This window comes from Ursus americanus, chromosome 1 (assembly GCF_024610735.1).
Source record: "Ursus americanus isolate L20-20 chromosome 1, mUrsAme1.1.p, whole genome shotgun sequence".
Lineage (NCBI taxonomy): Eukaryota > Metazoa > Chordata > Mammalia > Carnivora > Ursidae > Ursus > Ursus americanus.
In genome coordinates, this window is record NC_142127.1 from 82231806 (window position 1) to 82249221 (window position 17416).

Here is a 17416-nt window from a genome sequence, read left to right on the forward strand (position 1 = left end):
AAGGAACGTTTAACCGCACAGTGATGAAGCTTGTCTTAGGCTATTCTTCCTAACAGTACCGAGGAGCCTTGAAATGGCAAAGCTCAATAAGCCTCACTTCTCCCAGGCTCCAAGTCCAATGAGTAAGACTGAAACAAGTTCACATGCTTAAGACCAGTTATTTAAAAACAAACAAATAAAAAACAAGTAAAAAGCAACAAAAGAAAAATGCAAAACAAACAAAAAACCCCAAACAACCCCCAAAACACATACACAGACAAACAATACAGCTTAATCCGAGGATATTAGAAACACAATCAGGATGATTTTTTCTCTCAAATCAAAGTCCGTGCACTGCAACCACATACTGCCTAATGTGTCTAATCAGCCTTTTGATATTATCTATTATTCTCTCTTCCTAACTCATGAAAAGTTCTTTCCTCACGTCTCTGGGGAAGAGAAACAGCAGTCTAGTTTAAAAGTTCATACAATCTTTGAACTAACAGACCAGCCAAGAAAGGGATTATTACTCCTGAAAGGAAATATAAGTCTCTCAAATTGAAACCAGGCATTTCAAGTAAGCCATCAAGCTACAATGTTTACTTGCTACTGACCTGAAGGAATGGCCTCTAAGAAAACAGAGAGCAAGACTTACTCTGTACTCTGATCTTGGGCCATGTGGATGGGTGACTCCTCTTCACCTCATATGCCTGGAACCTGAACTAGACTAGACAAACACTGAGCCAATACATGTCGACCTTTCCAGCAGCAGTTGTAATGGCACAGTCAAGTAGAAGAATATAGATATGCATTATGATTTTCTTACCATTGTGAATATTGCGAATAAAACATGGAAATGCACAGAAAAAATTTCAGGATGATTTAATTTGTGCTAGCATAACTCAATGTTTACTTCTGATTTCACGACTATACAAAGATAAAAAAAAATAAATCTGCTTTTGATTAAGGCTCATTTGAAGTAGTTCTGAAAGGATATACCAAAATCCAAGTCCAGGATTGACCAAAAAAAAAAAAAAAAAAAGTGTGTGTATATATATATATAGAGAGAGAGAGAGAGAATATATGAGTGTGTGTATATATATAAATATATATTATTAAAAATACATATATATAATATATAATGGGTATATATATGAGTGTGTGTGTGTGTATAGATATATATACAACTTAGTTACTTCATATCTACATTCCGAAAGAAGGGAAAAGCCCTAGTTGCTGCTGAGTTTTTATAAAAGGTTATAAATTATACACACCCTATGATTAAAGCTTTCTGAACTGCCCCAATGACTACAGAAAATTAGTAGATTATATCTATGCTGGAGCTTCTGTTCTTAATATAACTTAACTAAAATGTTTAATTTTCCTCATTAAAGACCATAAGTATATCAAATGTTTTCAATTATGTTTGCCAAAATGATAAATTTGAAAATCAGTCTGAATACCAGTTTGATAATTTTACCCTTCAGAGAGTCTGTATTTAGATTAAAATTAGAATAGACGAAGTTTTTAGAAGCCCATAGCATTCACATTCTCAGATTCAGAACTCAACCGGACTTCTCTCCATATAGTAAAATTCCTTTGAGAAAGTTTTTTAAACTGAAAATATTGCTAAGTAAGAGGAAAATTTTCTAGAGCAAAAGGAATAATCAAGTATTTAAGATATGAAAACTTTGATCCTTCTCATATTTACGTTTTTTTCTGAAGTGCCAATTTTTTTTTACTTTTAAAACGTGGTATTTTAGGGGTGCCTGGGTGGCTCAGTCAGTTGAGTGTCTCACTCTTGATTTTGGCTCAGGTCATGATCTCTGGGTCGTGAGATCAAGCCCACTGTCCAGCTCATGCTGACTTGAGATTCTCTCTCTCTCTCTCTCTCCCTCTGCCCCTCCCCGGGCTCACGTGTGTGTGTGGGGGGGTGGGGGTGGGGGGTGGGGTGGGGAGTGTGTGTGCGTGCTCACACACTCTCTCTCTCTCTCTAAAATAAATAAATAAATTCTTTAAAAAAATAAAATAAAAAGCGATATTTTAAAAGAAGACATATAAAGGACCAATGGGTATATGAAAAAACGCTCGCTGTCACCAATCATCAGGGAAACACAAATCAAAACCACAATGAGGCATCACCTCACACCACCTGTGAGGATAGCTATTAACAAAAAAACCCAAAGGGAAACAGGATGGCTAGTAACAACAACAACAACAAAAAAAACCAACAACAACAAAGGAAAACAGGTGTTGAGAAGAACGTGGAGAAATTGGAACCCCTGCATGCTGTTGGAGGGAATACAAAATGGGGCAGCTGCTATGGCAAACAGTATGAATGCTCCTCAGAAAATTAAATAGAACTACCATATGATTTTAAAATCCCACTTCTAGGTATTTATTGCAAAGAATTGAAATCAGGACCTCCAAAAAATATTAGCATTCACGTGTTCATTGCAGTATTATTCACAATAGCCAAGATGTGGAAACAACCTAAATGTCCATGCACAGATGAATGGATAAAGAAAATGGAATGGAATACTGTTCAACCTTAAAACAGAAGGAAATTCTACAATGTGTGACAACTTGGATGGACTTGAACATTCTGCTAAGTGAAATAAGCCAGTCACAGAAAGAAAAATACTATGTGATTCCACTTATGAGTTATCTAAAATAGCCAAATTCATAGAATGGAAAGGAATGATGTTTGCCAGGAACAAAGGAAGGGGATAATGGGGAATTATTAATCAATGGGCATAAAGTTTCAGTCGAGCAAGATGAATAGGCGTTAGAGGTCTACAGTACAATGTTGTACCTAGAGTTAATAATATAGTACGGAATACTTAAAAATTTGTGAAGAGGGTATTTCTGATGTTAAATGTTCTTACTACAGTAAAATAAAATAATTAATAGTCAATGCAAATTCAAGGAAGAATAATAACCTATTTTCTACCCATTATATTAGCATAAGGTTTAAAAAGCAAGAACATTCACAGTTTAGGAAGATAAGTTATCCTCAAACTTTTTTCATTTGAGTATGAGTTGCTACTAACTAGAGAAAATCATCTGGCAATGTATTAAAATTTAAAATACGCACACTTATGAACCAACGATACTACTTTTGGAACTCTGTCCTGTCGTAATCGAAAACACATGTATCTAAGACACATGTTTAAAGGTGTTTTGTTGCAGCACCTACTGTCAGAGTAAAAGAGTCAAAATAACCTGTGTAATTACGGTTAACCAATAAAATACAGTATCATTTGATTATAAAGAAAGTGATATTAATCCTGTATAATGATTCAAAAAAGCCAAACTTTACTATATTGGACCTTTCACTTTCTTTAAAAATGGTAAATTCCTAGTAGTGAGCTGAACACATGAAGCCGTTTCATCTGCTCGAACACACTTTGTAGGCAGATGACAAACACAAAGATTTTGCATCTTTTTTCCACTACACTCAATGTACAAAGTACAGTGAAGAAATTTTCCTTTTTCTTCACATCATACTCACTTTGCAATTGGGTACTCCCACATGTAGCCCCAACCTCCATGGAGCTGGACACAGTCATAAGCCACACGGTTTTGTAATTCAGTTGCACTAGATGACCAAAATGAAAAGCAAAAAAGGAAGATTTGAAATAGATTTTCACAAGATGCTTCACAATCAGGAAACAAATTATTTCTGACTATTTAAATACATACATTTGTCGAACAATTACAATTAGACATATTAGCCAACCGGAAAAGATTGACATAAATTATATATGAAATAAATCTCTGGGCAATTTTCACATAATGAATACTTTCATCATCAATTAGTTCTGCTGGGTTTTTGTTAAGGCTAGAAATAAAATGTGGAAAGCACAGACAATTAGGTGTTGGCTACTTTAGGCCTGAAAAGGATAAAGTAAAAACCTGAATTTGGCCTAATTTATTTAAATTCTTTGTATGATCTAAGTTAATTATATAGTTATACAGCCATCTATTTCCTTTTGCCTTGTAATATGTCTTTTTCTCCAAAGATGTCACTTCTACGTGAAGGTTGCAATTCTGAATTTCGGTAACTGTGCAAATTTTTTTTTAGGGATTTTCAGAAATAAACTGAAAGTAAAAGTAAAAACCTAAGAGGGAAGACTATTATTAAGGTAGCACTATCATATAGGAAACTTCTTAAAGATTATTTGGGTATTATTATTCCCAAAGTATATGAAATACTTGAGAAATAGTCTTGATCTTAGCACAGTAATTTTAACTATCATTAAAATTCATAAGATAACTGGTAGAGATTTTATTCATTGTAACATAAAAATGTAAGTTCAAAATGCTTTTCAACATATTTTTCTTATTTTTTTCCTTTTAAAGTAACGTCTGCCCACAACGTGGGGCTTGAACTCACGACTCTGAGATCAAGAGTCACATGCTCTACTGACTGAACCAGCCAGGCACCCCTCAACCTATTTTTCAATAGTGGGAAACATAAAGCAAAAGTAAGCATAGCCACATTTTCTTATTTAAAACAATTTTTAACTCAAGTCATAGAACAGGTGAGGATGTTCCTAATATAACAGTAACAATATAATGATTAACAGAGAAGGCTCAGGGGGCAACAATATTTAGAATTCTATACATTTTTGTATTTGGCAAGTATTTTAGTGAAATATTTACTGGGCTATAACTAGTTGCTTCCTCTGCATCAATGTGAAGTAACAGTATGTCTTTAAACTCAGTGTTTTCAAAGAACAGTAAGGTCAATAGCTATCTGAATATCTCTTTTTCTAAAAACATCTAAAAATTTTTTTATACTTTTTTCAATTAGTCAGAGAACTTGCTGTAAATGTAAATGTAAGATGTCTCCCCCAAAGTACAAGTTCCTAGTATTAATTTCAACCTGGCCGTTTCATTATTCTGGAATCATTACATAAAGAACTACCCTGCATTATTTCTCCATTCTATTTCTGATTGAACTGAACACAAGTTAATGAATAATGACAGGAATTTTTTCTAGGTTATTTTTGGGCTAATGAGATGTGAGAATGTTTGTTTTTAAAACAGAGGAAACCAAACCCATTTCCAGAATCTGATTTAAACTATGTTCTTGTATCTTAAAGTACACAAAAGCCTTACAGAAGTCTCTTTTCAATTAACTCATCTTTAATACCAATGAAAAGTCTTTCCAAGCCTATTAGGACATTTTCCCTTTCATTTAACAGAGCATGTGCAACTTTTGATGGGACAATCAATTTTTCAGAAATTTTTCTTAGATCTGGACATTTTAAATAGAAATATGCAGTCCAGTCTACTCATTTCACAGATATCAAAATGTTGGCCCAGAGAGAATTAAATTTAATTATAGTTATTTAATGAAAGCATTGGGATTCAATCTCAGGACTCTAAGACTTACTGTCCTTGTTTGGTCTCCTTATAACGCCACTTGTCAGATAATTTGAAATCAAACTAGTACTTGAATGAACTCCTCAGTCAGCCGACTTCAGTATGTTAACATCTTATATTCAATAGCAAGCTAAAAGTTAAATCAACCTGAGTAATTTTTAGCACAATAGGCTCAAAGGGACCTTTCAGCACTTTTTCTTTCATCTTCACAGCCTTCTTCCTTTAAGATCCTCAAGGCTGAGTTTAAAGTTGGAAGCATTCCGTAACAGTCTGTGCAAACACCACATTTTAATGACTGAAGCGCGCATACCAATATTTAGCCATGGAAGCAGTAGCAGAGTCCAGACGTTTCTTTTCATGCAGCTGAAGACAGCTGTCCACAAAAGCTCTGGTTACACAAATGTGTGTTTTTAATTCTGCTAGCTTATGCTGCACTGCCTTGAGTGTAAAGGAAATGAAAGGAAAAAAAAAATTAAGCATAGAAAAAGAGCATATTTTTTAGTCATCTAGCGTATCAAAAATTATATAATAGAAGATCTTTAGAACAAAACGAAAGTGGAATTATTGGTTCTTTTTTTTTTTCCTCCAAAAGAAGCATATGTTAAACAAAATAGCTTAAATTTAGAACCCACTATATTCACTGCTAGGGAATCGTGTATTAAAAGATGCAAAAAGAGATAAACTACATAAATAACATCTCATGTTTTAGATTAAAAAATTTAGACCATTTAGGGAAACTGCTTGAAAACCAGCATGCCTTTAATAGGTGAGCACCATCTGGTGGTACAGTCCTTTAATACAGCTGTTGAAAACACCTATTTTCCTCCCCAATCTAAATCCATGAAGAATTTGTCTTTTTTTTTCTTTTTATAAAGAATTAGTCTCTGTTAATGAAATTAAGTATAAACATTTCTCTATTCTGCTTCTTTGTCTTGGAGTAAAATAATAAAGTAACAAGCTGGAAGGACAACATTAAAAATATTTATTAGACATTATTTTATATTGCGAAGTATTTGGTCTAGATCTACGGAATGTAGCAGAGTAACAGCATCAGAGCACTCAAGACAGCGACGTCCAGTACTGTCCAACCTCTTCCATCTCTCTCCAGCCCTTCCTCTTATCCCTCTCAATAGCTAGTCTCTAACTTGAACTGAATGATCTGGAATGTTAATACTTTATACTTTCTCCTGCTGGCCATAGACAACCTATAGTAGCCTTTGAAATCATTCTCTTCTCAACTGTTTTTGATTGCTTTCACGTAAATAAAATTTTCTTATATTCCAGATTCTTGGCTCTCATACCTTGAATTTTGAGCTTACATCTGGTCTCTTTGGCACCAATTCTTGAACCTCCTTCAGGAAACTGGCTTGGATTTGACATACTAGCCTTCCACTTTGGGTGACCCCCCAAATACACCCCATTCTAGTTGACCTCTTAGGTTCAAGGCCCAGCTATGGTCAGCTGGCTCTGTCTTCCTTGTGGAAATTCAGATAGAAACAGAGTTTTGATCATTCTGCTATGGAATTCATGAATGAGACCTTTGCTGTGGCTAATAAAGGCATGAAATTAGTGACAAAGGTGGCACAGTTAAACTCAAACTAGAAATTAATGTGCCTCACCTATGCACTGGCAAGTTCAAAGCCATGACTGAGTCCCCAAAAGGAAGGCTTTAGGGACAGATTCTCAAGAGGATGCTGGCCCTGCCATTCCTACTGGCTATAGCAATTCTCAAACCACAAAACTGAACCTTTTAGCTTCGTTGTGGTGGGGACAATTTGGGTACTCTCCATTTCCAGAAAAGAGTAGAAAGGAATATACCAAGACCCAGGACCAAGCAAGACCTGAGTGTCAGGAGGAGTAGGAGCTATGAGGGACAGATTCCTCAGAGGTGTATCAGTGTAACTACCATGCGAATTAAAAACCCAACGGACTGCCTTTCCCTTGGCTTTACTCAATCCTGTTGTAGAAACAGACACTATGACTGGCACCTACTGGTTCCAAAACCAAGCAGTAGGAAGGTTGGCGCCACACTTTTTCCACCTCTGTATCCTGGCCTCTGTTTCAGAACATGCTGGGTCACATCAAAACCTTCTTTCCCTCTCACTCTTTCCCTTATGTTGTTTATCTCCCTTTCTATTCATTTAATTAGGCCAAATCTCTACCATCTAATCAGCACAAAGTTTCCCACTTCCACCCCACACATCCAAGATTACTCATAGAAAACCTAAAGATGGAAGAAGAAATGAAAAAAAGTGGGGAAATACTGTTCTATACATTGAAAACAGATGAGTATATATTCCCTCTAAGCCTATTCCCGGTTTAGCTCAATGACACTATACATATAACACTTCAGTTGGAAAATAAGTGAGAATCTGACAATTCTTTTATTTTGAATTTATTTATTTTTATTTGAGACAGAGAGAGAGAGAGAAAACATGCGCAGGGGCGCCCACATGTGCAGGGGGGAGGAGCAGAGGGAGAGGGAGAGAATCCCCAGCAGACTCCCTGCTGGGAGCAAAGCCCAATGTGGGGCTTCATCCCACCACCCTGGGATCACGACCCAAGCCAAAATCAAGAGTCAGATGTCCTACCAACTGAGCCACCCAGGCGCCCTGAGAATCTGACAACTCTTAAGATACTTTTGCCCTCTCCCCACTGTGATGGCACACTTGAGAATTTATGCACTATTTACAATGCGAGAGAATCTAAGCCCCATTCCCTCACACAAGAGCTATTTCTCTGGGAATGCTGGGAGCTTCCAGAAGCTGAAGTTAAATTTCAGATCAGGATGGGCTCATTTAGAACTCTTGCTTTAATTCATTTAAGGAAGTCCACAGGTTTGAAGAAATTAATGGCCTCCAAGAATACATAATCTGGGGGATAAAGAGATTAAATATTTGCATATTCTTTTTTTTATATAAATGTCTTTTTAAAAGATTTTATTTATTTATTTGACAGAGAAAGACAGCCAGCGAGAGAGGGAACACAAGCAGGGGGAGTGGGAGAGGAAGACGCAGGCTCCTAGCGGAGGAGCCTGATGTGGGGCTCGATCCCATAATGCCGGGATCACGCCCTGAGCGGAAGGCAGACACTTAACGACTGCGCCACTCAGGCACCCCCTAAATATTTGCATATTCTTGGCATCACATTGGGTGTTACCACACGGATTCTGCCTTGGCTCTTCACTGCAGACATTGCCTCATGCTTCTAGAAATTACTCTGTAATAGATGGTGGCGAGTAATTGTACCACGCATTATTAGCAAGGTGCTTCTTGTGAATGATCAATACCCTTGTAGCAACATTTTTGAACATTCATTAATAATCGCTAACAGATAATACTGCAGCTAGCATTTAAAAAGAAAATTCTTGAAACTTACTGAGTGACTCAGAGTATCTTTCAGAGTTCTGAATGACGTAACTTTGAATCATAGAATTATGGAACTAGAATCCACTTTGGAGAGGTTATCTAGCCCATATTCCATGTAAACAACACCATTAATTGTACTCTAATATGCTATGACTCAAATATAAAATATAACATCTTAGTTTTGCCATTTAATTTTATAGTTAATTAACCCCCCACTCAAGGTCTTAAGAACTGGGTAATTACTTTTTGGAGGAATGTAAAGAAGTGCTATTTTTTTCCTCTCCTATTCTTTTCTGTAATATTCTGTGCTCTTAGAATCAAGAGCATACCACACAGGAAATAACTAAAGCTTGTCTTAGAAAACAACACTGAATTTCCACTTCATTGCCAATGGCTGAAGGAAGTGGGGAAAGAAAAAAAGGTCTATCTACTTTAAATTTCTGGGTAGCAAACTAGCGTGTAAGTTAAGAGGATAGGTTCTGGAGCTATAGTATCTGTGTTATCTTGGGAAAATTGATTAACTTCTCCATGCCTCAATCTCCTTATCTGTAAAATGAGGGTAAATATAATGCTTATGATATAGAGAGGTGTGAAGAAAAAATGAGACAATCCATTTAGCACAGTGTCTGGCACATGGAAACAGTGCAATAAATGAGTCACTCTCATTATTTATATCTGAATTTTATCACTTTATTATTTAGTCTTTGGAAAACCATAAGATTTGACATCAAATATGGAGAGTACGTATGAGAAGAAATGAAAATCCTGTAATTGCCGCTTAAATATGATAGGTCTCCATCCAAAAAGAATATGATTTCTTTGGTGGAATATATCCAAATGGCAGAGAGGCCCCAAATGTTCAAAATTCAAGGATAACATAGAGAAAGGAAGGAAACTGAATAGTTAAATGATCAGAAAATGCCATTTGGCTAAGTATAATATGATATTTAAAGGTCTTCTACTTCATTTTAATAACTAGAACAATAGTGTACCCAGCTCTGGAATAGGAGGTGTAAGCAATGTATTGGTTGTTCTTCTTTGAATACATTCCTAGATTGAATATGAAAATACTACTCAAAGATACTTATTTTGATAAAACAAAGATCAGAAGAAATATCTCAGAAATCTGAGTACATACATATTTACTCGGAAAACCATACTACAGGCAGCCCTAGCATACTGGTAGAAGCAATGCTACTGCCACCTAGTGACATTTTGGTAAACTACCTTTGAAAGGAAGCAATAATAAAACTGTACTTGCTTTGAAAAGGATTAGAACTATCTCTTCTCTTTTTGCTATCAAAATATATGCATTTATTTAGTATAATATATATACTAAATATATAATAAAATACATATATTTATTTTTTTCCTATAGGAAAACATTATACCAATTTCCTATTTCCTTCGTGGTCAAATGTCAAATTAGACTTAACATCCTGAGTTATAGATAATCTGGGTAACATCACAGTCATCTTTGTTGTAATTTAATATGAATTCCATAAAAGGAGATGTAGATTTGCAAGGAGATGGAAATTATGCTTATTTGGTTCACTTTTTATTTTTTAATTTTTAAAAAAGATTTTATTTATTATGTCAGAGAGAGAGGGAGAGAGCACAAGCAGGGGAAACAACAGGCAGAGGGAGAAGCAGGCTCCCTGCTGAGCAAAGAGCCTGACATGGAACTTGATCCCAGGACCCCGGGACCATGACCCGAGCCAAAGGCAGATGCTTAACCAACTGAGCCACCCACGGATCCCTATTTTTTAATTTTTTTTTATAATGATTTTTTATTATATTATGTTAGTCACCATACAGTACATCCCTGGTTTTCGATGTAAGGCTCGATGATTCATTAGTTGTGTATAACACCCAGTGCACCATGCAATATGTGCCCTCCTTACTACCCATCACTGGCCTATCCCATTCCCCCACCCCCCTCCCCTCTGTAGCCCTCAGTTTGTTTCTCATAGTCCATAGTCTCTCATGTTTCATTCCCCCTTCTGATTACCCCCCCTTTCTTTATCCCTTTCTTCCCCTACTGATCATTCTAGTTCTTATGTTCCACAGATGAGAGAAATCATATGATAGTTGTCTTTCTCTGCTTGACTTATTTCACTAAGCATTATCTCCTCCAGTGCCGTCCATGTTGTAGCAAATGTTGAGAACTCGTTCTTTCTGATTGCTGAGTAATATTCCATTGTATATATGGACCACAACTTCTTAATCCAGTCATCTGTTGCAGGGCATCTCGGCTCCTTCCATGATTTAGCTATTGTGGACATTGCTGCTATGAACATTGGGGTGCATATGGCCCTTCTCTTCACTACGTCTGTATCTTTGGGGTAAACACCCAGTAGTGCAATGGCTGGATCATAGGGTAGCTCAATTTTTAACTTTTTAAGGGACCTCCACACTGTTTTCCAGAGTGGCTGTACCAACTTGCATTCCCACCAACAATGTAGGAGGGATCCCCTTTCTCCACATCCTCTCCAACAATTGTTGTTTATGTATTTATTTGAGAAGGAGAAAGAGAGCACATGTGCAGGATGGGGAGGGCCAGAGGGAGAGAGTCTTAAGCCGACTCTGTGCTCAGCATGGAGCCCCAAACGGGGCTTGATCTCAGAATCCTGAGTCAAAACCAAGAAGCAGACACTTAACCGACTGTGCCACCCAGGCCCTCCAAGGTTCACTTTTTATAGTATCCATGATAGAGCTAAAGGCATGAAATTGGTGGTGGCTGGATTTCAGAAGCAAAAGCTATTACAGGCATACCTTGTTTTCTTGCTCTTTGCAGATGTTGCATTTTTTACAAATTGAAGGTCTGTGGTGACCCTGTGTTGAACAAGTCTACCTGTGCCATTTTCCCAATAGCATTTGCTCACTTTGTGTCCCTGTGTCATATTTTGGTAATTCTCACAATATTCCAAACTTTTTCATTATTATTATATTTGTTATGGTGATCAGTGATCTTTGATGTTACTGTTCTTCTTGATTTGAGGCGCCAAGAACCACGCCCATATAAGGTGCTAAACTTAATCGATACATGTGTGTGTTCTGATCGCTCCACTGACCAGCCGTTCTCCTACCTCTCTCCCTCTCCTTGAGCCTCCCTATTCCCCTGTGACACAAAAATACTGAACTGAGACCCATTAATAACCCTACAATGGCCTCTAAATATCCAAGTGAAAGGAGTCATCACACACCTCTCATTTTAAATCAAAAGCTAGAAATGATTAAGCTTCCTGAGGAAGGCATGTCCAAAGCCAAGACAGGCTGAAAGCTATGTTTCTTGTGCTAGGCAGCCAAGCTGTGAATGCAAAGGAAAAGTTCTTGAAGGAAATTAAAAGTGCTCCTCCAGTGAAAACGTAAGAGAGAAAAAAAAGTGAAACAGCCTTATTGCTGATGTAGAGAAAGCTTTCGTGGTCTGGATAAAAAGATCGAACCAGCCACAACATTACCTTAAGCTAAAACGTAATCCAGAGCAATGCCCTAACTCTCCTTAATTCTGTGAAAACTGAGAGAGGTGAGGAATTTCAACAGTTCTGAAGTTGGCAGAGGTTGGTTCACGAGGTTGAAGGAAAGAAGCCATTTCCATAACAGAAACTTGCAAGCTGAAGCAGTAAGGGCTGATGCAAAAGCTCCAGCAGGTTATCCAGAAATCCCAGCTAAGATCCTTAACAAAGGTGGCCACACTACACGGTGGATTGTCAACGTAGATGAAGCAGCCTTATCTTGCAAGAAGATGCCATCTATGACCTTCATAGCTAGAAAAGGGATGTCGTATCTGGCTTCAAAGCTTCGAAGGAGAGGCTGACTTTCTTGCTAGGGGCTAATGCAGCTGGTGACTTTGAGCTGGAGCCAATGCTCACCGGCCATTCTGAAAATCCTAGGGCCTTAAGAATTATGCTAGAACTACTCTCCCTGTGGTCTAGAACTGGAACAACAACGCCTGGATAACAGCACATCTGTCTACAACATGGCTGAATTACTGAACATGGTAAGCCCACTGATAAGCTCAGAAGAAAGAAATTCCTTTCAAATATTACTGCTTATCGAAAATGCGCCTGATCACCCGAGTTCTGACTGAGATAGACAATGAGATTAATGTTGTTTTCATGCCTACTAACAAAACATCCATTCTGTAGCCCATGGATTAAGGAGAAATTCTGACTTTCAAGTTGTATTATTTGAGGAATACATTTTGTAAGGCTGCAGCCGCCATAGATAGACATTCCTCTGATGGATCTGGGCAAAAGTAAAGTGAAAACGCTCTCCAAAGAATCCACCATTCCAAATGCCATTAAGAACATTCATGAATCATTGGAAGGGGTTGAAATATCAACATTAACAGGAGTTTTAGAAGAAGTTGATTCCAACCCTCCTGGATGACTTTGAGGGATTCAAAACTTCAGTGGAGGAAGTGACTGGATGTGGTGGGAACAGCAAGAGAACCAGAATCAGAAGTGGAGCCTGAAGATGGGGCTGAATTGCTACCATCTTATAATAAACTTAACAGAGGAAGAGTTGCTTCTTATGGATGAACAAACAAAGTGGTTGTTCTGGAGATGGAATCTACCGGTAAAAATGCTGTGAAGATTGTGGAAATGACAACAAAAGATTTAGAAAATTACAGAAACTTAGTTGATAAAGCAGCAGCAGGGTTTGAGAGGACTGATTCTAATTTTGAAAGTTCTGTGGATAAAATGCTATCAAACAACATTGTATGCTACAGAGAAATTGTTTGTTCAAGGAAGAGTCAACTGTTGTGGCAAAGTTCACTGTTGTCTTTTTAAAAAATTATTATTAATAACATATAATGTATTCTTTGTTTCAGGGGTAGAGGTCTGTGATTCATCAGTCTTACACAATACACAGCACCTACCACAACACGTACAGTTCATTGTTGTTTTAAAAAAAGGCATTGCCACCCAACCTTCACAGCAGCCACCATCCGTATCAGTCAGCAGCCATCAACATAGAGGCAAGAACCTCCATCGGCAGAGAGCTTACCACTCACTGAAGGCTGGATGATGGCTAGCATTTTTAGCAATAAAACATTTTTTAATAAAGATATGCATACCCTTTATTTTTTTAAAGATTTTTTTATTTATTTGAGAGAGAGGGAGAGAGTGCACATGCAAGGGGAAGGGGCAGAGGGAGAGGGAGAAAGAGTCTTTTTTTTTTTTTAATATTTTATTTATTTATTTGACAGAGAGAGACAGCCAGTGAGAGAGGGAACACAAACAGGGGGAGTGGGAGAGGAAGAAGCAGACTTCCAGTGGAGGAGCCTGATGTGGGGCTCGATCCCAGAACGCTGGGATCACGCCCTGAGCGGAAGGCAGATGCTTAATGACTGCGCCACCCAGGCGCCCCAGGGAGAAAGAGTCTTAAGCAGAGTCCAAGCTGAGTGCAGAGCCCCATGTGGGGCTCGAGCTCATGACCCTGAGAGATCAGACCTGAGCCGAAACCAAGAGTCGGACGCTTAGCTGACTGCACCACTCAGGCACCCCATATGGACGTACACTTTTTAGACATAATGCTTTGCACACTTAACAGACGATAGTATAGTATAAACGTAACTTTTATATGCACTGGGAAACCAAAAATTCATTAGACTTGCTTTACTGCAATACTCTGGAACAGAACCGGCAATACCTTCTAGGTATGCCTCTGATGTACTTTGGGTAAAGTTCGGAAAGTCACAGAGTAATACTTCATATTGGGAGGAGCCTATAGTGTGTATTTGAAGAATCAGACCTATTCAAATTACATTTCAGCATACAACCTTTAGAGGGCAATCAATACATATTTGCTCAGTAGAACAAAAAGGAATAAATTCTGTATATCACTATTACTCAAAGGGAGAACATTGGCATTTTGAGTGAGACAATTAGTTGCTCTACTAAGCTATCTCTGAATCACAGGACATTTAACAATACCAGCCTCCAGAGCACCAAATACAAAACACACCCCCCCCCATTGCTGTGTACCCCACTTCCCGAAAGTTCTAAATGCCTGGGGGGAAGAGGGCAATCACTGAGAATCACTGCAATGTGTAAATTAATGATACATAAATGAAAAGGAATATAAAATATAAAATCCTTACGCTAAAGGAAATCATAATTTAGGCAAGTCAATACCATTTAAAAAATTTTTTTTAAAGATTTCATTTTTTTATTTGTTAGAGAGAGAGAGCAAGCGAGCACAAGCAGAGGGAGCAGCAGGCAGAGGGAAAGGGAGAAGCAGGCTCCCTGATGAGCAAGGAGCCCAACATGGGACTCGATCCCAGAACCCTGGGATCATGACCTGAACCGAAGGCAGATGCTTAACTGACTGAGCCACCCAGGCACCCTGGAAAAAATTAACTTGATGAACACACAGGTAGCAAATAATTCTCAAAATGGCCTGGAGTAGGTCTAGACCAGGAGCTAGAAGTTGATAAATAGGTTCCCTTCACTGGAACAAAATGGAGGAAGACATTACATAAGGGGAAAATAGCAAACCTCAGGGAGTGGTGACCTTGCCAGGCCACATTCTGAGCACTTTGGGCGTACCATCTAATCTTCACAGTAATTCTATAAGGTAGCTCCAGATATTATTCACATCTTGCAAATAAGAAAATGCTTTGGAGAGCGATCGTACAACCTGACCAGACCACAGAGATCCAAGTAGCTGAGCTAGGACTTAACCATGCCGGAAGTTAATTTCTGTAATGCCGGTCCTAAAAGGCTACCAAAGTGTTTCATTTCTGCCTTGCCCTTTACAAAGCCCATCATCTCACAGGTCATTCTACTTCAAATTGCTCAAGTAGATTTCCAACTCCAGGTTTTTTGCTGGTAAAATGTTGAATGAATTTTATGATTGCCTTGTTTATAAACCGTTCATTGAAGAAGAAACTAGAGTCTAATATTTGATTGGCATGGTTAGTTATGGCCACCAAATGCTGAGTTCTTTGGCAAATACCTTAAACTTCCTTGCAAAACCCAATCTTAAACAATCATCCAGCTACTCTATGCTTGATCCTGGATAGCTAAACCCTTTTAGTAAATCTAATACACAAAAAAGCAGAAGGTACCCGTCATAAACCCATGATCATTAACCTCATCTGAGTCCTCAGTACGGCTAGCAGCCTTGCTATATTTTTCTAGTTAGTTCAGTCTCTCAGTTTGAAGGGGTATTTCAAATCTTCCTCTCCTTGGACACCTCCACGCCCCCTTCACTCACCTATTTTTCAAGAACTGAGTTTCCCTATATTACTTAAGGGAAATGGAAGCCTTCATAAAAGAGCTTTTGCAATTTTCTACCAACAGAGCTAAGTATCTGAATGAACCCATACCTGTCCTTTCCTCTGATGGAGGAAACATCTCTGCTGTGGGGGTGGGAAGCCCTATCTTTCCATGTGCTTTGGCACCCACAACCTAAGACTTTCTCAAATATCCTAGACAGTTGATTATCCTCTTCATATCTACAATCTTTCTCTCAATTAAATCCTTTCTCTAGGAATTAAAATGTGCTTCCAGCATTCTCATCCTAATAATAATAATGAAAACTTAATAATCTCCAAATATGTCTCTTGACCCCAAAATTCCGCCCCCCACATCCTCTTCTTACCCCCTAGCAACCATCTTTCTCTTAACTGCCATTCACAGCGGAACTCAGGAAAGAGTTGCCTGCTGTCAGAATCTTTACTTCCTCATTTCCATTTACTCCTCTAACAACTCTGGTCTGGCACCACCCCATACTAGTCCATTAACGGCCCTTAAGAAATAACTTCCCTATCACTATGTCCAATTGGCACTTTTAAAATTAATTATTTTTAATTTAAATTCAATTAATTAACATATAATGTATTACATGTTTCAAAGATATAGGTCTGTGATTCATCGGTCTTATGTAATACCCAGTGCTCATTACAACACATACCCTCCCCAATGTCCATCACCCAGTTACCCCATCCTCCTCCCCCCTACCCTCCAGCAGCCCTCACTTTGTTTCCTATGATTAGGAGTCTCTTATGGTTTGTCTCCCTCTGTGGTTTCATCTTGTTTCATTTTCCCCCTCTCTTCCCCTATGATCCTCTGCCTTGTTTCTTAAATTCTACGGATCAGTGAGATCATATGATAATTTCGCTTAGTATAAGACCCTCTAGTTCCATCCACGTCGTTGCAAATGGCAAGATTTCATCTTTTTGATGGCTGCGCAATATTCCATTTTATATATATATAATATATATAAATATATATTACATATATATAGATATAGATATATAGATATAGATACAGATATAGATATAGATATAGATATAGATATAGATATATGCACCACATCTTCTTTATCCATTCACCTTCCAATGGTCACTCTTGACCTTTATCTTAGTTTCCCTCTAAGTGCCTTTGGCCCTACTCCTGCCTACTGGAAATCTTCTTTCCTCTTGTCTTCTGGGACACTACTTGCTTGATTTGCTTTTTTCTTTCTAGCCATTCATTCTCTGTTGTCTTTGCAGGTTCTTCCCCTCCTACTCCAACTGTAAATCCTGCATTTTTCTCAGGACTCTGTCCTAGAACCTGTCTTACTCTCTACTTTTTCCCTCAACGGTCTCATCCACCTCCATGGATTCTGATACTACCTCTATGAGAATTACTCCATATTCATATTTAGATTTATGTTACTAT

General features: G+C 38.0%; 1 protein-coding gene across 3 annotated transcripts in view; it reads right to left on the reverse strand.

Moving 5' to 3' along the window:
• Nucleotides 1–17416, reverse strand: part of ACADL (acyl-CoA dehydrogenase long chain) — a 41735-nt gene that overhangs the window by 4457 nt on the left and 19862 nt on the right. For 2 of the 3 annotated variants that reach the window (XM_045806641.2, XM_045806640.2), the window contains 2 exons: nucleotides 5684–5811; nucleotides 3494–3580 (listed from right to left, as the gene is read on the reverse strand). The exons of the other annotated variant lie outside the window; for it this stretch is intronic. In XM_045806641.2, the coding sequence (XP_045662597.2) occupies nucleotides 3494–3580; nucleotides 5684–5811 (215 nt within the window). The remainder of the gene's footprint in view (nucleotides 1–3493; nucleotides 3581–5683; nucleotides 5812–17416) is intronic. 3 annotated transcript variants of the gene reach the window in all.